Source organism: Hoplias malabaricus, chromosome 10 (assembly GCF_029633855.1).
Source record: "Hoplias malabaricus isolate fHopMal1 chromosome 10, fHopMal1.hap1, whole genome shotgun sequence".
Taxonomy (NCBI): Eukaryota; Metazoa; Chordata; class Actinopteri; order Characiformes; family Erythrinidae; genus Hoplias; species Hoplias malabaricus.
Genome location: NC_089809.1, coordinates 44,128,810 through 44,143,809, shown reverse-complemented (window position 1 = coordinate 44,143,809; position 15,000 = coordinate 44,128,810). Strand labels below are relative to the sequence as shown.

Genomic DNA, 15,000 nt, shown 5'->3' with positions numbered 1-15,000 from the left:
CTCTTAGGTGATTTACTGTAAAGTGGAAAGCAGTGTTTTTTCTGGTCTGAGCTCTTAGGTGATTTACTGTAAAGTGGAAAGCAGGTTTTTTTGGTCTGAGCTCTTAGGTGATTTATGGTAAGGTGGAAAGCAGTGTTTTTTCTGGTCTGAGCTCTTCGGTGATTTACTGTAAGGTGGACAGCAGTGTTTTTTTCTGGTTCGAGCTCTTAGGTGATTTACTGTAAGGTGGACAGCAGTGTTTTTTCTGGTCTGAGCTCTTAGGTGATTTACTGTAAAGTGGAAAGCAGTGTTTTTTTCTGGTCTGAGCTCTTTGGTGATTTACTGTAAAGTGGAAAGCAGTGTTTTTTCTGGTCTGAGCTCTTAGGTGATTTACTGTAAAGTGGAAAGCAGTGTTTTTTCTGGTTCGAGCTCTTAGGTGATTTACTGTAAAGTGGAAAGCAGTGTTTTTTCTGGTCTGAGCTCTTAGGTGATTTACTGTAAGGTGGAAAGCAGTGTTTTTTCTGGTTCGAGCTCTTAGGTGATTTACTGTAAGGTGGACAGCAGTGTTTTTTCTGGTCTGAGCTCTTAGGTGATTTACTGTAAGGTGGACAGCAGTGTTTTTTCTGGTCTGAGCTCTTAGGTGATTTACTGTAAAGTGGAAAGCAGTGTTTTTTCTGGTTCGAGCTCTTAGGTGATTTACTGTAAGGTGGAAAGCAGTGTTTTTTCTGGTTCGAGCTCTTAGGTGATTTACCCTAAGGTGGACAGCAGTGTTTTTTCAGGTCTGAGCTCTTAGGTGATTTACTGTAAAGTGGAAAGCAGTGTTTTTTCTGGTCTGAGCTCTTAGGTGATTTACTGTAAAGTGGAAAGCAGTGTTTTTTCTGGTTCGAGCTCTTAGGTGATTTACTGTAAGGTGGAAAGCAGTGTTTTTTCTGGTTCGAGCTCTTAGGTGATTTACTGTAAAGTGGAAAGCAGTGTTTTTTCTGGTCTGAGCTCTTAGGTGATTTACTATAAGGAGGAAAGCAGTGTTTTTTCTGGTTCGAGCTCTTAGGTGATTTACTGTAAGGTGGAAAGCAGTGTTTTTTCTGGTCTGAGCTCTTAGGTGATTTACTGTAAAGTGGAAAGCAGTGTTTTTTCTGGTTCGAGCTCTTAGGTGATTTACTGTAAGGTGGAAAGCAGTGTTTTTTCTGGTTCGAGCTCTTAGGTGATTTACTGTAAGGTGGAAAGCAAGGTTTTTTCTGGTTCGAGCTCTTAGGTGATTTACTGTAAGGTGGAAAGCAGTGTTTTTTCTGGTTCGAGCTCTTAGGTGATTTACTGTAAGGTGGACAGCAGTGTTTTTTCTGGTCTGAGCTCTTAGGTGATTTACTGTAAGGTGGAAAGCAGTGTTTTTTCTGGTTCGAGCTCTTAGGTGATTTACTGTAAGGTGGACAGCAGTGTTTTTTCAGGTCTGAGCTCTTAGGTGATTTACTGTAAAGTGGAAAGCAGTGTTTTTCTGGTCTGAGCTCTTAGGTGATTTACTGTAAAGTGGAAAGCAGTGTTTTTTCTGGTTCGAGCTCTTAGGTGATTTACTGTAAGGTGGAAAGCAGTGTTTTTTCTGGTTCGAGCTCTTAGGTGATTTACTGTAAGGTGGACAGCAGTGTTTTTTCAGGTCTGAGCTCTTAGGTGATTTACTATAAGGAGGAAAGCAGTGTTTTTTCTGGTTCGAGCTCTTAGGTGATTTACTGTAAGGTGGAAAGCAGTGTTTTTTCTGGTCTGAGCTCTTAGGTGATTTACTGTAAAGTGGAAAGCAGTGTTTTTTCTGGTTCGAGCTCTTAGGTGATTTACTGTAAGGTGGAAAGCAGTGTTTTTTCTGGTTCGAGCTCTTAGGTGATTTACTGTAAGGTGGAAAGCAAGGTTTTTTCTGGTTCGAGCTCTTAGGTGATTTACTGTAAGGTGGAAAGCAGTGTTTTTTCTGGTTCGAGCTCTTAGGTGATTTACTGTAAGGTGGACAGCAGTGTTTTTTCTGGTCTGAGCTCTTAGGTGATTTACTGTAAGGTGGAAAGCAGTGTTTTTTCTGGTTCGAGCTCTTAGGTGATTTACTGTAAGGTGGACAGCAGTGTTTTTTCAGGTCTGAGCTCTTAGGTGATTTACTGTAAAGTGGAAAGCAGTGTTTTTCTGGTCTGAGCTCTTAGGTGATTTACTGTAAAGTGGAAAGCAGTGTTTTTTCTGGTTCGAGCTCTTAGGTGATTTACTGTAAGGTGGAAAGCAGTGTTTTTTCTGGTTCGAGCTCTTAGGTGATTTACGGTAAGGTGGACAGCAGTGTTTTTTTCTGGTCTGAGCTCTTAGGTGATTTACGGTAAGGTGGAAAGCAGTGTTTTTTTCTGGTCTGAGCTCTTAGGTGATTTACTGTAAGGTGGAAAGCAGGTTTTTTGGGTCTGAGCTCTTAGGTGATTTACGGTAAGGTGGAAAGCAGTGTTTTTTTCTGGTCTGAGCTCTTAGGTGATTTACGGTAAGGTGGAAATCAGTGTTTTTCTAGTCTTTGCTCTTAGGTGATTTACGGTAAGATGGACAGCACTATTTTTCATAGTCGCAGCTCTTAGGTCGTTTACGATAATATGGACAGCCGGAGTGTCCGTCAGGTGACCAGTGACTCAGAGCGTAGGCCGAGTGCAAGAGCGCAGGAGCGCAGGGAGCGACGGGAAGATGGGGGAGCAGCGGCCGAAGAGTCGGAGCTCGGGGTGACGCTGGCCGCGGAGATGGAGATGCGCTGACCCGCTGAAGGATTCCGTTTTCCCGGATTAATTGCGCTATTTCGTTGCCCCGCGTTATGGGGCTGTGCTACAGTCTGCGTCCCCGGCTGTTCGGGGATCTAAGCGGATCCATTTCCAACGCAAATTCTGACTCGGACCCAGCGCCCGACCCGTCCGCGCCGTCGCGAGAGGAGGAGGAGACCTCCCCGGCACGATCCGGGCAAACACAGCGCCGGGACACTGGCAAGCTTCCAAGTGTGGAACAGCGTCTCCGGGACGCGAGCGCGGATGGAGCTTTGATCCAGAACGGGGGCGGAGCCCGAGGGAAGGCCGCGGCTAAAGACCGGGGCCGGAGACTTCCACTGCTGCAGGCGTCCAGCGCCCAGAAGCAAAAACAATGGGACAAGCTGCTGGCGGAGGAGAAGGAGGCCGAGAAGGAGGCCCGGAAAGTCAGTAAGAACATTGACCGGGCCTTGAAGGAACTCAAACGGGAATACAAACAAACCCATCGGCTACTCTTGCTCGGTATGCCCTACCTCATTCTCCAGCCATGACACTTCAACATACTGTCTCATTCTCAGATAATAATATCTCACTTTACTGTCTCATTCTCAGATAATAATATCTCACTTTACTGTCTCATTCTCAGATAATAATATCTCACTTTACTGTCTCATTCTCAGATAATAATATCTCACTTTACTGTCTCATTCTCAGATAATAATATCTCACTTTACTGTCTCATTCTCAGATAATAATATCTCACTTTACCATTTCATACTCTAATAAAATGTTTCATCTTACTGTCTCATTCTCCAATCATATCTCACTTTATCCTCTCATATTCTAATATCTCACTTTACTGTCTTATTTTCATATCATAATATCTCACTTTATCCTCTCATACTCTAATATAATATCTCACTTTACCGTCTCATTCTCTGATCACAATATCTCACCATATTGTCTTGTTCCCTTATTGTAATGTCTCATCATACGTTCTCATTCTAACATCATCATGACGTCCCACGGTTCAGCCTAACCCTAACCTGTGTCTGAGCTCCTGACCCACATTAGCCCTAAACACACACACACACACACACAAACAAACAAACACTATTTCTTGCTTAAAAAGTGTTCCATAAAGGGGTGCTATTCAATGCTGTACATCTCAGCCTCTTTGAGACACGGTGGACCTACATCAGTCAGAAACGAGCCCATGGCCGAACTGTTCTGAGCACAGTCAGCTGACCACTGAGGGCCAAGGGACCGCTCTGGTGGGGGGGGCTTAGTGCTGTCTGGATCCTCTGATTGGTTCCAGGTTTGTGACGCATCATTGACATCAACCGTGGTTTTCTCGTTTGGATTCTTCAGCCCCAGGCTGCTGTCTGTCTGTTTCTTCTGTGGAGGATAAGAAGTGTGTTTTCTGATTCACAGCTTCATCTGATGTTCGGATAGTAATTCTGTAAAGCAGCTTTGTGACATCAGATGTAAAAGGCGCTATTCAACTATACTTTGGATGATTATCTGATGATTATTGACTCTTTATGTATTAATAACACATTAATGCTGTAAGGGTTTAACAAAACTCTTCTTTTTTTTAATCACCATGAACATTTTTATTTGATCTTATATCTGATTGGCTCAGTTGGACGTTATGGGAGGAGTCAGTGGGCAGGGCCTAAATCAGGAGCTTGTGTCTGATTGGCTGTAAATGTTTCTGTTCTGCAGAATCTCTCCTGATGGCGGTCTGATCTCGTACGGTCCGATCTGAGGTTTCTGCCCTCAGAGTCACTCTGTGGTGGTCATCCCGGTGTTTTTCTGTGTCCAGCCTCAAAGCCTGTGTGGTGTGGTGTGGTCAGTGTACAGTCGCCGCTGCTGTAGAGCTGTAGTAGCGGAGGCATGAGGGGGTTGGATAATGTTATAAATACGGCTGTTTTCAAAAAGGGTTTGAAAAAGTCCCTGGCCACGTCTAACAGTCGCTCTGTAGAAGGGAGACTGGATCTCAGTGGGGACTGTACAGTTTTAAAGGTGCAGGTCTTTTTTTTCTGGAGATACTATAAACTGTAAACCACACGAGGTGCACTCAGATCCCCAACACGGGCTCCACAGTAAGTTAGGTTCAGAAACACTGATCACTCCTTTAAGGGTCCAGTCATCACCAGCCGCTGTGGTTTACTGGTGGTCTGCTGCTGTCTGACCGGACACCGCTGGGTTTGTTGCCCCTTGTTGCAGTGTTGCAATGTTCTAGATGAACTGACCTTTGATTCCCTCCAACAGGGTTTTATCATTTACTAACACTGACCTTTGATTCAGCAGCAGCCGCGTACCAGGAGTCCTCACTTTTATAGTACACCAGTCAGCCAGAACATTACAACCACCTCCTTGTTTCTACACTCACTGTCACCTGACTGTCCCCTCTCTCAGCTCCACTGTCCCCTCACTGTCCCCTCTCTCAGCTCCACTGTCCTCTCACTGTCCCCTCTCACAGCTCCACTGTCCCCTCTCTCAGCTCCACTGTCCCCTCTCTCAGCTCCACTGTCCCCTCACTGTCCCCTCTCTCAGCTCCACTGTCCCCTCACTGTCCCCTCTCTCAGCTCCACTGTCCCCTCACTGTCCCCTCTCTCAGCTCCACTGTCCTCTCACTGTCCCCTCTCACAGCTCCACTGTCCCCTCTCTCAGCTCCACTGTCCTCTCACTGTCCCCTCTCTCAGCTCCACTGTCCCCTCTCTCAGCTCCACTGTCCCCTCACTGTCCCCTCTCTCGGCTCCACTGTCCCCTCTCTCAGCTCCACTGTCCCATCACTGTCCCCTCTCTCAGCTCCACTGTCCCCTCTCTCAGCTCCACTGTCCCCTCACTGTCCCCTCTCTCAGCTCCACTGTCCCCTCTCTCAGCTCCACTGTCCCATCACTGTCCCCTCTCTCAGCTCCACTGTCCCCTCACTGTCCCCTCTCTCAGCTCCACTGTCCCCTCACTGTCCCCTCTCTCAGCTCCACTGTCACCTCACTGTCCCCTCTCTCGGCTCCACTGTCCCCTCACTGTCCCCTCTCTCGGCTTCACAGTTACAGACAGTAGGCAGGCTGTGGCTCTGCATACTTTGTTAGCTCCCTCTCTCCCTGTTTTTCTGTTTTTTTTAGAACTCTACCAAACCTCAGATATGATTTGAGAGCTGGCTCACACTCGGCACACCCTCTCCACCCCTAACAGGCATTTCTGAGAGTGGGGTGGTGGGTTGTTATTGAAGTGAGAGTTTTGCCGCAGAGCAGGACGCTGCTGGAGCTGTGGAGAGGAGGGACAGTGTGTTTAATTATGAGTTAAATCATGAACGTGGAAATTGTCGGTGAAGCGACCGTGAGGTGTTTCTCTGAACTTTGTTGATGTGAAAGTAATCTAAAAATGAGATGTTTCCTGATTGAAATAAATGACTTTATTGAACTTGGAAAGTTAGTTGAATGGTTGAATGGTTGTGTATTTTAAAGTAGATTCTCGTTGTTCTGTCGCTGGGGCAGGAGCGGTTTGGCCTCTGGATGTTTGTTTACACACACAACACGAATGAGAACGAAACTAAACCGGCTTTCAGCTCCTTCAGCAGAAACCAAACACAACCACCCCTCCAGGCTTCCTCCACAGCTCTGGAAGACAAGGGGTCCACCTCAGAGGTTCAGCCCAGAGAGGTGTGTAATGGTGTCTCACTCTGATTTTGTCAATTGAGCAACAGGCTGTGAACACTGACAGGATTCAGAAGTGTCCCTGAGCCAAAGTGGATGCAGTAATTACAGAAGCCTCCCACACCGGTTTATACTGCAGTGGTGTCTGAGGGATTGAAGGTCAATGGGATTCTGTTGTGGTTTTCAGCTTTACTCTCTTTTCAAACAAAGGCTTCCTAAGAGCCTTGATCGCGTTCATGACGTTAGAGTTTAACGCTCCCTGCTGTCACGTGCGAGGAGTGTTCTTGGGCCGAGCGAAGAGCTTCAGCCTGTCTTTGCTCCTGAAACCCTGATCCACGCTGACTTGTGTAAAACACAGGGGGTAATTCTGGAAACGTGGTCTCGGTGTTGTCCGGATGAAGATAAACATAGCTTTTAAAAACTTCGCTGAAAGGTAAAGACCACGGTTCCAAAATAGTCGAGCTGTTTCCTGCAGCGTGTTTTTATTTGGTAACTTTGTGTTCATTCGCCACTTTCAAAAACAGCTGTCTGATGTTATCTCCCCAAAACACACACACACACACACACACACACAGCATTTCCAAGTTCACTAGCTCAGTGCGGACCGGGCCTAATCCTTTCTGGCACTTAAAAAATATCATCAAATAAACGTAAGAATTATATTTAAAGGCATTTATGATCATTAAAAAATAAAGAAACATCCCACAATTAAATAACATCTAAATTCCAATGCGTCTGGCCTTAAAGGGGAAGAGCACTGGTTAGAAATAAAACTAGATATCAGAATAAATCAGGGTGAGTCAGAGGTTTTTTCCTGTTTGCTGAGGGTAAAAAGCCATTTGGAGAGGTGTGTGATGTTAGTCAAGGAAGTTCAAATGTAAAATGCTGCCATTAAACTTAGATAATAAAAAAAACATTCTGCAGTAAAACGACTCATTTTCCTTTGAAGATTCCAAAATAAATTTAGGAAAGTGCCTGAAATGTTTTGTTGCTTTGATCATATTTTGATGACTAAAGAGCCATTTCAATCTCTTTAAATAGTCTTAAGGCTCTTGAGTAACATTGCTTCATAAAATTGCCTCTAGATTATTCACTGCTTCAAGGTTTGGGGATGCAATTTCAGACGGAAAATGGAAAAAATGTGTTAAGACGTGTTAAGAGGATAAGGACCAGCATTAAAAAGAATCATGGTAAAATTGAGATTGTGATCATACAAAAAAAAAAAAAAAATTGTGATAATGAATTTTTGCTATATCACCCACCCATAGTGTAGAGTGTGCAGTGGGTAATGTGACGTGTGGAGTGTGCAGTGGGTAATGTGAGGTGTGCAGTGGGTAATGTGAGGTGTGGAGTGTGCAGTGGGTAATGTGATGTGTGGAGTGTGCAGTGGGTAATGTGAGGTGTGCAGTGGGTAATGTGAGGTGTGAGGTGTGCAGTGGGTAATGTGACGTGTGGAGTGTGCAGTGGGTAATGTGAGGCGTGCAGTGGGTAATGTGCAGTGTGGAGTGTGCAGTGGGTAATGTGAGGTGTGCAGTGGGTAATGTGAGGTGTGAGGTGTGCAGTGGGTAATGTGACGTGTGGAGTGTGCAGTGGATAATGTGAGGTGTGCAGTGGGTAATGTGAAGTGTGCAGTGGGTAATGTGAGGTGTGGAGTGTGCAGTGGGTAATGTGAGGCGTGGAGTGTGCAGTGGGTAATGTGAGGTGTGCAGTGGGTAATGTGAAGTGTGCAGTGGGTAATGTGAGGTGTGGAGTGTGCAGTGGGTAATGTGAGGCGTGGAGTGGGTAATGTGACGTGTGGAGTGTGCAGTGGGTAATGTGAGGTGTGCAGTGGGTAATGTGAAGTGTGCAGTGGGTAATGTGAGGTGTGGAGTGTGCAGTGGGTAATGTGAGGCGTGGAGTGTGCAGTGGGTAATGTGAGGTGTGCAGTGGGTAATGTGACGTGTGGAGTGTGCAGTGGGTAATGTGATGTGTGGAGTGTGCAGTGGGTAATGTGAGGTGTGGAGTGTGCAGTGGGTAATGTGAGGTGTGGAGTGTGCAGTGGGTAATGTGAGGTGTGGAGTGTGCAGTGGGTAATGTGAGGCGTGGAGTGGGTAATGTGACGTGTGGAGTGTGCAGTGGATAATGTGAGGTGTGCAGTGGGTAATGTGATGTGTGGAGTGTGCAGTGGGTAATGTGAGGTGTGCAGTGGGTAATGTGAGGTGTGAGGTGTGCAGTGGGTAATGTGACGTGTGGAGTGTGCAGTGGGTAATGTGAGGCGTGCAGTGGGTAATGTGCAGTGTGGAGTGTGCAGTGGGTAATGTGAGGCGTGCAGTGGGTAATGTGACGTGTGGAGTGTGCAGTGGGTAATGTGAGGTGTGCAGTGGGTAATGTGAGGTGTGAGGTGTGCAGTGGGTAATGTGAGGCGTGCAGTGGGTAATGTGACGTGTGGAGTGTGCAGTGGATAATGTGAGGTGTGCAGTGGGTAATGTGATGTGTGGAGTGTGCAGTGGGTAATGTGAGGTGTGCAGTGGGTAATGTGAAGTGTGCAGTGGGTAATGTGAGGTGTGGAGTGTGCAGTGGGTAATGTGAGGCGTGGAGTGTGCAGTGGGTAATGTGAGGCGTGGAGTGTGCAGTGGGTAATGTGAGGCGTGGAGTGTGCAGTGGGTAATGTGAGGTGTGCAGTGGGTAATGTGAAGTGTGCAGTGGGTAATGTGAGGTGTGGAGTGTGCAGTGGGTAATGTGAGGCGTGGAGTGGGTAATGTGACGTGTGGAGTGTGCAGTGGATAATGTGAGGTGTGCAGTGGGTAATGTGATGTGTGGAGTGTGCAGTGGGTAATGTGAGGTGTGCAGTGGGTAATGTGAGGTGTGAGGTGTGCAGTGGGTAATGTGACGTGTGGAGTGTGCAGTGGGTAATGTGAGGCGTGCAGTGGGTAATGTGCAGTGTGGAGTGTGCAGTGGGTAATGTGAGGTGTGCAGTGGGTAATGTGAGGCGTGCAGTGGGTAATGTGACGTGTGGAGTGTGCAGTGGGTAATGTGAGGTGTGCAGTGGGTAATGTGAGGTGTGAGGTGTGCAGTGGGTAATGTGAGGCGTGCAGTGGGTAATGTGACGTGTGGAGTGTGCAGTGGATAATGTGAGGTGTGCAGTGGGTAATGTGATGTGTGGAGTGTGCAGTGGGTAATGTGAGGTGTGCAGTGGGTAATGTGAGGTGTGAGGTGTGCAGTGGGTAATGTGACGTGTGGAGTGTGCAGTGGGTAATGTGAGGCGTGCAGTGGGTAATGTGCAGTGTGGAGTGTAGTTAGGTTTCAGGGGGTTAGTAAATTTCGCATCGCCAGACTCTCTACAGAACGTAGCCAAGAACGGCCTCCTACTGCAGTAGACACTTGACTGACACAAAACGACCAATCAGAAGTCTGCTATTATGTCATAACTTTTGAAGTAGGGGCAGGAATCACAGAGGATTTCACAACACAGTGAAGTCAGTTCAGGATGATGATGGACAAGGTGAAGTGATCGTTGTGCTGCCCGTGTGTTTTATTAAAAGAGGACGGTGACTGATGTGTTTCCCCCGTTGTCCACCATTTCTCCACTGAGTTTATTCACTGCAGGTTTATCGCACTCATTAGAATAGCGCCCCCCACGTGGAGTAAAGAAGCAGTGACTTTAGGAAGATCAACTGGACGGCGAGTCTTGGGAACCTACATTTTAATATAATTATTGATATTTTATGGCAAGTGTTGATAATGTATCACAAACTATACATTTCACCCCACCCCTAGTGTGGAGGCAGTCTTTCACGTTGGACCAGTACCAGAGCCAGTACAAAACGATATACGGACGTGTGTATATGCAGATTTACACAGAGCCAATCGCAATACAAAGTGCTATTTGTGGGCGGAGCGTCTGTGGCTGACACTAGAGCTGAGTGTACACCAATGACAACAGTGCAGTCTCCGATCCTGTCTGTGTGAGTTCAGTGTGCGCTCAGAACTGGTCAGAGTTTGAGTGTGTGATGTAGGGTGTGAAGTGGAGCATGTGTTGATGACCATGTTTTCCTACAACACAGTACTAAATGGAAAAGAAGAGTTCCTCGTATTGCTGCCTGATATACCCGTGTGTGTGTGTGTGTGTGAGAGAGAGAGAGACTCTGTTTGTGTACAGTGTTTTGGTTCTTGTTTGGGGGACATACTGTGCACTAACCTGTCACACCCTTAGTGTAAAGTGTGCACTAGTCTGAACAGTGTCGGTGTGGATCAGGATTGGGACTTGGCCCATGTGTTCATTAACTGATCTCGCCCTGCTGACCTCACACATCTGATCCAAACACATGGTTCTGAACCTGCACTTTCAGGGGAGTACCACCAAGCAGGATTACACAGTTTAGCCCAAAGTCTAGTGTGTCCAACAGGAACAGAGCTGAGGGAAATTCGCATTGGACCCCTCCAGGAGTGCATGCTGTAGGTCAGTGAAGTGTGGACGTGAGGGGGACCCTAGGGCCTGGGGCTGCGTTTGGGACGCGGCTGTAGTGGTAGAGAGGGGGATTTTTCTCTTGCGCGTTTATGCGAAGGATTGCGGCGCTGTTGTCGGGCCTGTCTCCGTGTTCTCGCCCTGCCTCTCCGCCTCTCCCTTTCCGGGTAGGGGTGTTTATGGATGTTGACGGTGGCGTGGCCCGGAGCGGGGTCTTAAACCCGAGCGGTGGGGGGTGGGGGGGTTCGGGAAAGCCTGAGCGAGCGTCTCCGTGTGTGTGTGTGTGTGTTGTGGAGCTCCGCCATAAGGAAGTTGTGTGTGTGTGTGAGAGACAGCCGTGTCTCAAATCTCATGAAGACCGAGTTATGGGCGCTGTTCGGTGGCTCTGAGCGGGCCTGGACCGGGCTGGTTTTCGGGCAGTGTGTGTGTGTGGGGGGGGAGTGTTTACGGTGTGGGCCCGAGCGGAGCTGAAATGGAAGCCGTCGCTCCGCCGGCACAGCACTGAGACCCAGCCCCTCGCCTGGAGCACGGCCGCTGCTTGAGCCTTTGTCCGAGACCCATTCCTCTGCTCAGGGCTCCGCGGCGGATTTCCCCCGGACCCCCGGACCTCCGCCGAGAGAGGCGGTGTCGAGCCCGGGACACAGAGAAGGAAATGTCGCCGCTGCGTCGTTAGAGAGCCCCGCCTCGCTCGCTCCGGACCGGGGGTTCACTATGGAGGCCTCCGCTGTGTGTGTGTTCCAGATCAGATAGAGGCCAGGGGAGAAGGAGAGGGCTGCGTGAGCGCCACGGACGCGGTCCTCCCCCCGCACTGAGCGGCCTCCTCCTCCTCTGAGTGGGATATAAAGGGGAAAGGGAAGATGGGCTGCCTGGGGAACAGTAAAACCGAGGACCAGCGCATCGATGAGAAAGCGCAGAGAGAGACCAATAAGAAAATAGATAAGCAGCTGCAAAAAGAGAGACAAGCGTACAAGGCCACCCACCGCCTGCTGCTGTTAGGTGAGATGGAGATGGAGCTGGGTCTAAGTACGGAGATGGGGCTGGGGCTAGGGACAGAGATGGGGCTAGGGACGGAGATGGAGCTTGAATTGAAGATTGGGGAGGGGGGAGGTGGACATGGAGCTTGAAGATGGAGAAGAACTGGATTTTTTGGAGAGAACACCTATAACAGAATACGTCACAGTGCTGTGTTTGAGTCTCCAGTTAGAGCTCGGTCTGCTCTGCTCCGCTAACGTTAATGAAGCCCTTTTCTGGGCAGTGACACACTGAGTGACTGTCTACACTTATAATTACCTATAAATATTATTCTTATTATCTGTACTGTAACGGCTGAACCCTGTTCTCATCTCTCGCAGGTCTCTCACTGCGTTGGTATTAACCTCGTGTTCCTGTGTTCTGTAGGTGCTGGGGAGTCGGGGAAGAGCACCATCGTGAAGCAGATGAGGATTCTTCATGTCAACGGTTTCAATGCAGAGTAAGCTGTGTTTAATTTGGGTTTAATGTGTTCATCTGCGTCCTCGTGACAGCGGGTCAGTTCAGAGCGTCCCACAGAGACGGCGGCTGTGACGGTGCGGTGCGGAGGGGGCCGACCCTGCGATCGAATACATGTTTATCTCCGGAGCCTTTAGAGGAGGAGTCAGTGGTCAGCGGCGAGTGGCGTTAAGACGTTACAGTCAGGGTTCATTGTTCTTCAGGTTTTGTAAAGACGAAGAGTTAAACTGCCCTGAATGGACCAGTTTATGCTCCACAGAGTGGGTCAGCCCTGTGGAGCACCAGAGCCGCAGATAAACGGTCAGAGTCAGGACAGGGTCATTGTTTATTCTGTGTTCACCGTGGAGTCAGATCAGAGCGAGATATAACACTGTGTAAATGAGTTCAGAGGCGTCCTGCTGAGGTCGTGAACAGCGGAGAAATGTAACCAGCGCAGAGTCACAGCTCTGACCAACGCTCACTGTGTCGCCCCAAACACAGCCCCAGAAACACACACAAACGGAGCGTGTTCCTGTTTTATTTCCTATTATTTATTCATATGAAACGCTGTAAATGACCCCAGTTCGAGAACTAGTTAGTGTCCAGTCTTTTCGCCTGTTGTCTGCTGGAGTTAGACATTTCAGATTTAATGCCATTAACTGAATATTAAATAAATAAATAATTGATTTAATTTCCAGGAAGTTCAGATTTATTCTGAATAAACCCTAAGGGGGCCTAAGGGCTGTCCTGTGTGTGTGTGTGTGTGTGTGTGTGTGTGTGGAGCAGATTCTGCCGCAGGAAACTTTCCCGCGTCACACGATCCTCAAACACCGCCGTGTACAATGGGCTTATACAGGGGGAGATTAGACTCAAACCTGTTGTAGGAGCGGGGAGACACACTCCGTCTGAACACAGCACTTTTGTGAGTCGCTCTGGATAAGGGCGCCTGCTAAATGCTGTGAATGTGTTTCACACAGAATGGAGACACATGACTCCACCGGTCGCTGGCGGTGAGAGGCAGACTCAGGTGTGTGTTGTGTGAGCGCTGAAGGGTCTGTGGTCGAGACGGAGAGGACAGGGCAGACTTTAGGTTTTCAGGGAGAGAGCCAGTGTTTCTGCGCTGTGTCTCACAGAGAGAAACCACATCCAGAGGCATCAGGTCTGACACACGGATGAGATCCAGACTCGGAGAGCTGCAGGAAACCAGCGACGGCGGAGAGGACGGTTTCCTTGTAGATGACGGTCCTGATTCACTTTTCGTTAATCTGTTAATGGAATAGAGTTCAACCTCACTCCGTTCTGTTAGAGATTTGTTGAGGCGTGGCCCACAGCTGAGCCGCGTTTCACTGAGACGAACAGTAAAGAGGAAGACAGACGTAACATTGATTTGAAAGGTTTTCTGAAAACGATGGTCCTCTGTATTTCCGCAGGGAAAAGAAACAGAAGATCCAGGACATTCGGAAGAACGTGAAGGATGCTATAGTGGTGAGTAGAGCACGGCAGACAGCGGTGTTGTGTTTAAAGACATTTATAACCTTCAGATTTAGTTTAGTGTTTTGTTACTTGGTCTTTTTTAAAGAGTTGGCTTTGTGTAGAGTTATAGTTAGTTCTGTTATCACTTCAATAAACTTTATATTAATAACCGTAATGGGGCTTTATTATTTTAGTTTCATTATTATTATGAACTATTATTGTGTTTTTGGTGTTCCTGTGATCATTGAGATGTAGGAAATGAACTCTGTATTCTTTGTTTTTAGACGATAGTGTCTGCAATGAGCACTTTAATCCCACCTGTCCCTCTCGCTAATGTGGAGAACCAGTTCAGGGTGGAGTTCATCAAAAGCATAGCCTCGCTGTCGGACTTCGACTACTCGCAGGTGAGGGGTGTGTCCCGGGCCTGGTTCGGGGCGCTGGGAGCAGATGCTGAAGTTAGTAGCTGGGGTGTAAACCCAACAGAAACTCCTACAAAATTCATGGCTCACATGGTGGAACGTGATGGCGGTCTTTTTCGGTGCGCTGTAAAACTCAGTGTAACTCAACATTTTAGTGGTCTCTGCCTTTATTGGAGGTGTGTTTTAACCTGATGTGACATTCTGTGTTCACTGGTCCATATGCACCAGGAGGTGGTCCCAGTTACTGCAGCAGAGGGCACAGAGCGGCAGAGAGCTGGAATCTGGGTGAAGGGTTGCGGCGCACATTGTAATCTCCTGCCGGCAGTGACCCGTCTGTAAAAGTATCGTAGAAGAGCACACGCTCCGTTTTTTTTTTCTGTTGTTGTTTTGCAGTAACACATTAATGTGTGGATCTTGAGCCCACCAATACACACACTGTGAAACAAGACCATCCAGTTCCGTGTGCTGCCTGAGTCAGAATAAACTCTAAAATGAGCCACTGTCAGAGTGTGAGACTTTAGAATGGCCCCGCCCCCTCGTCTGAGTGTGTCCAATCACAGCGCTGGACCCGTGTTTAAGTGAGAGCGCAAAGACGAGGTTAAACTCAGCGAAACAGACACAACGAGCGCAGAGAAATAAGAGCACTGAGTAAAAACGGAGAAGAAAGAGAACAGAGTGAAAACGGCTAAAAACCAGAGCTTCTGCTCCTCGCTCCTCTCTGACCTCTCTGCCCCACCCCTAAACCTTTCACCTTGGGGATGATACCAGATGCACAGAGGCATATTTTCCATCTGTCACTGTCTGAACCCTTCACACACTCGTCT

At 48.0% G+C, this 15,000-nt stretch overlaps 1 protein-coding gene across 2 annotated transcripts in view; it reads left to right on the top strand.

The window, feature by feature from the left end:
• Positions 1 to 2,622: 2,622 nt before the first annotated feature.
• Positions 2,623 to 15,000, top strand: part of LOC136708463 (guanine nucleotide-binding protein G(olf) subunit alpha-like) — a 41,564-nt gene continuing 29,186 nt past the window's right edge. Inside the window, exons 1-4 of one of the 2 annotated variants that reach the window (XM_066683035.1) lie at positions 2,623 to 3,230; positions 12,216 to 12,288; positions 13,715 to 13,769; positions 14,042 to 14,161. In XM_066683035.1, the coding sequence (XP_066539132.1) occupies positions 2,783 to 3,230; positions 12,216 to 12,288; positions 13,715 to 13,769; positions 14,042 to 14,161 (696 nt within the window). In that variant the 5' untranslated portion in view covers positions 2,623 to 2,782. Of the gene's footprint in view, positions 3,231 to 11,089; positions 11,814 to 12,215; positions 12,289 to 13,714; positions 13,770 to 14,041; positions 14,162 to 15,000 lie in introns of those variants that run through there. The other variant, XM_066683036.1, reaches the window with a different exon arrangement.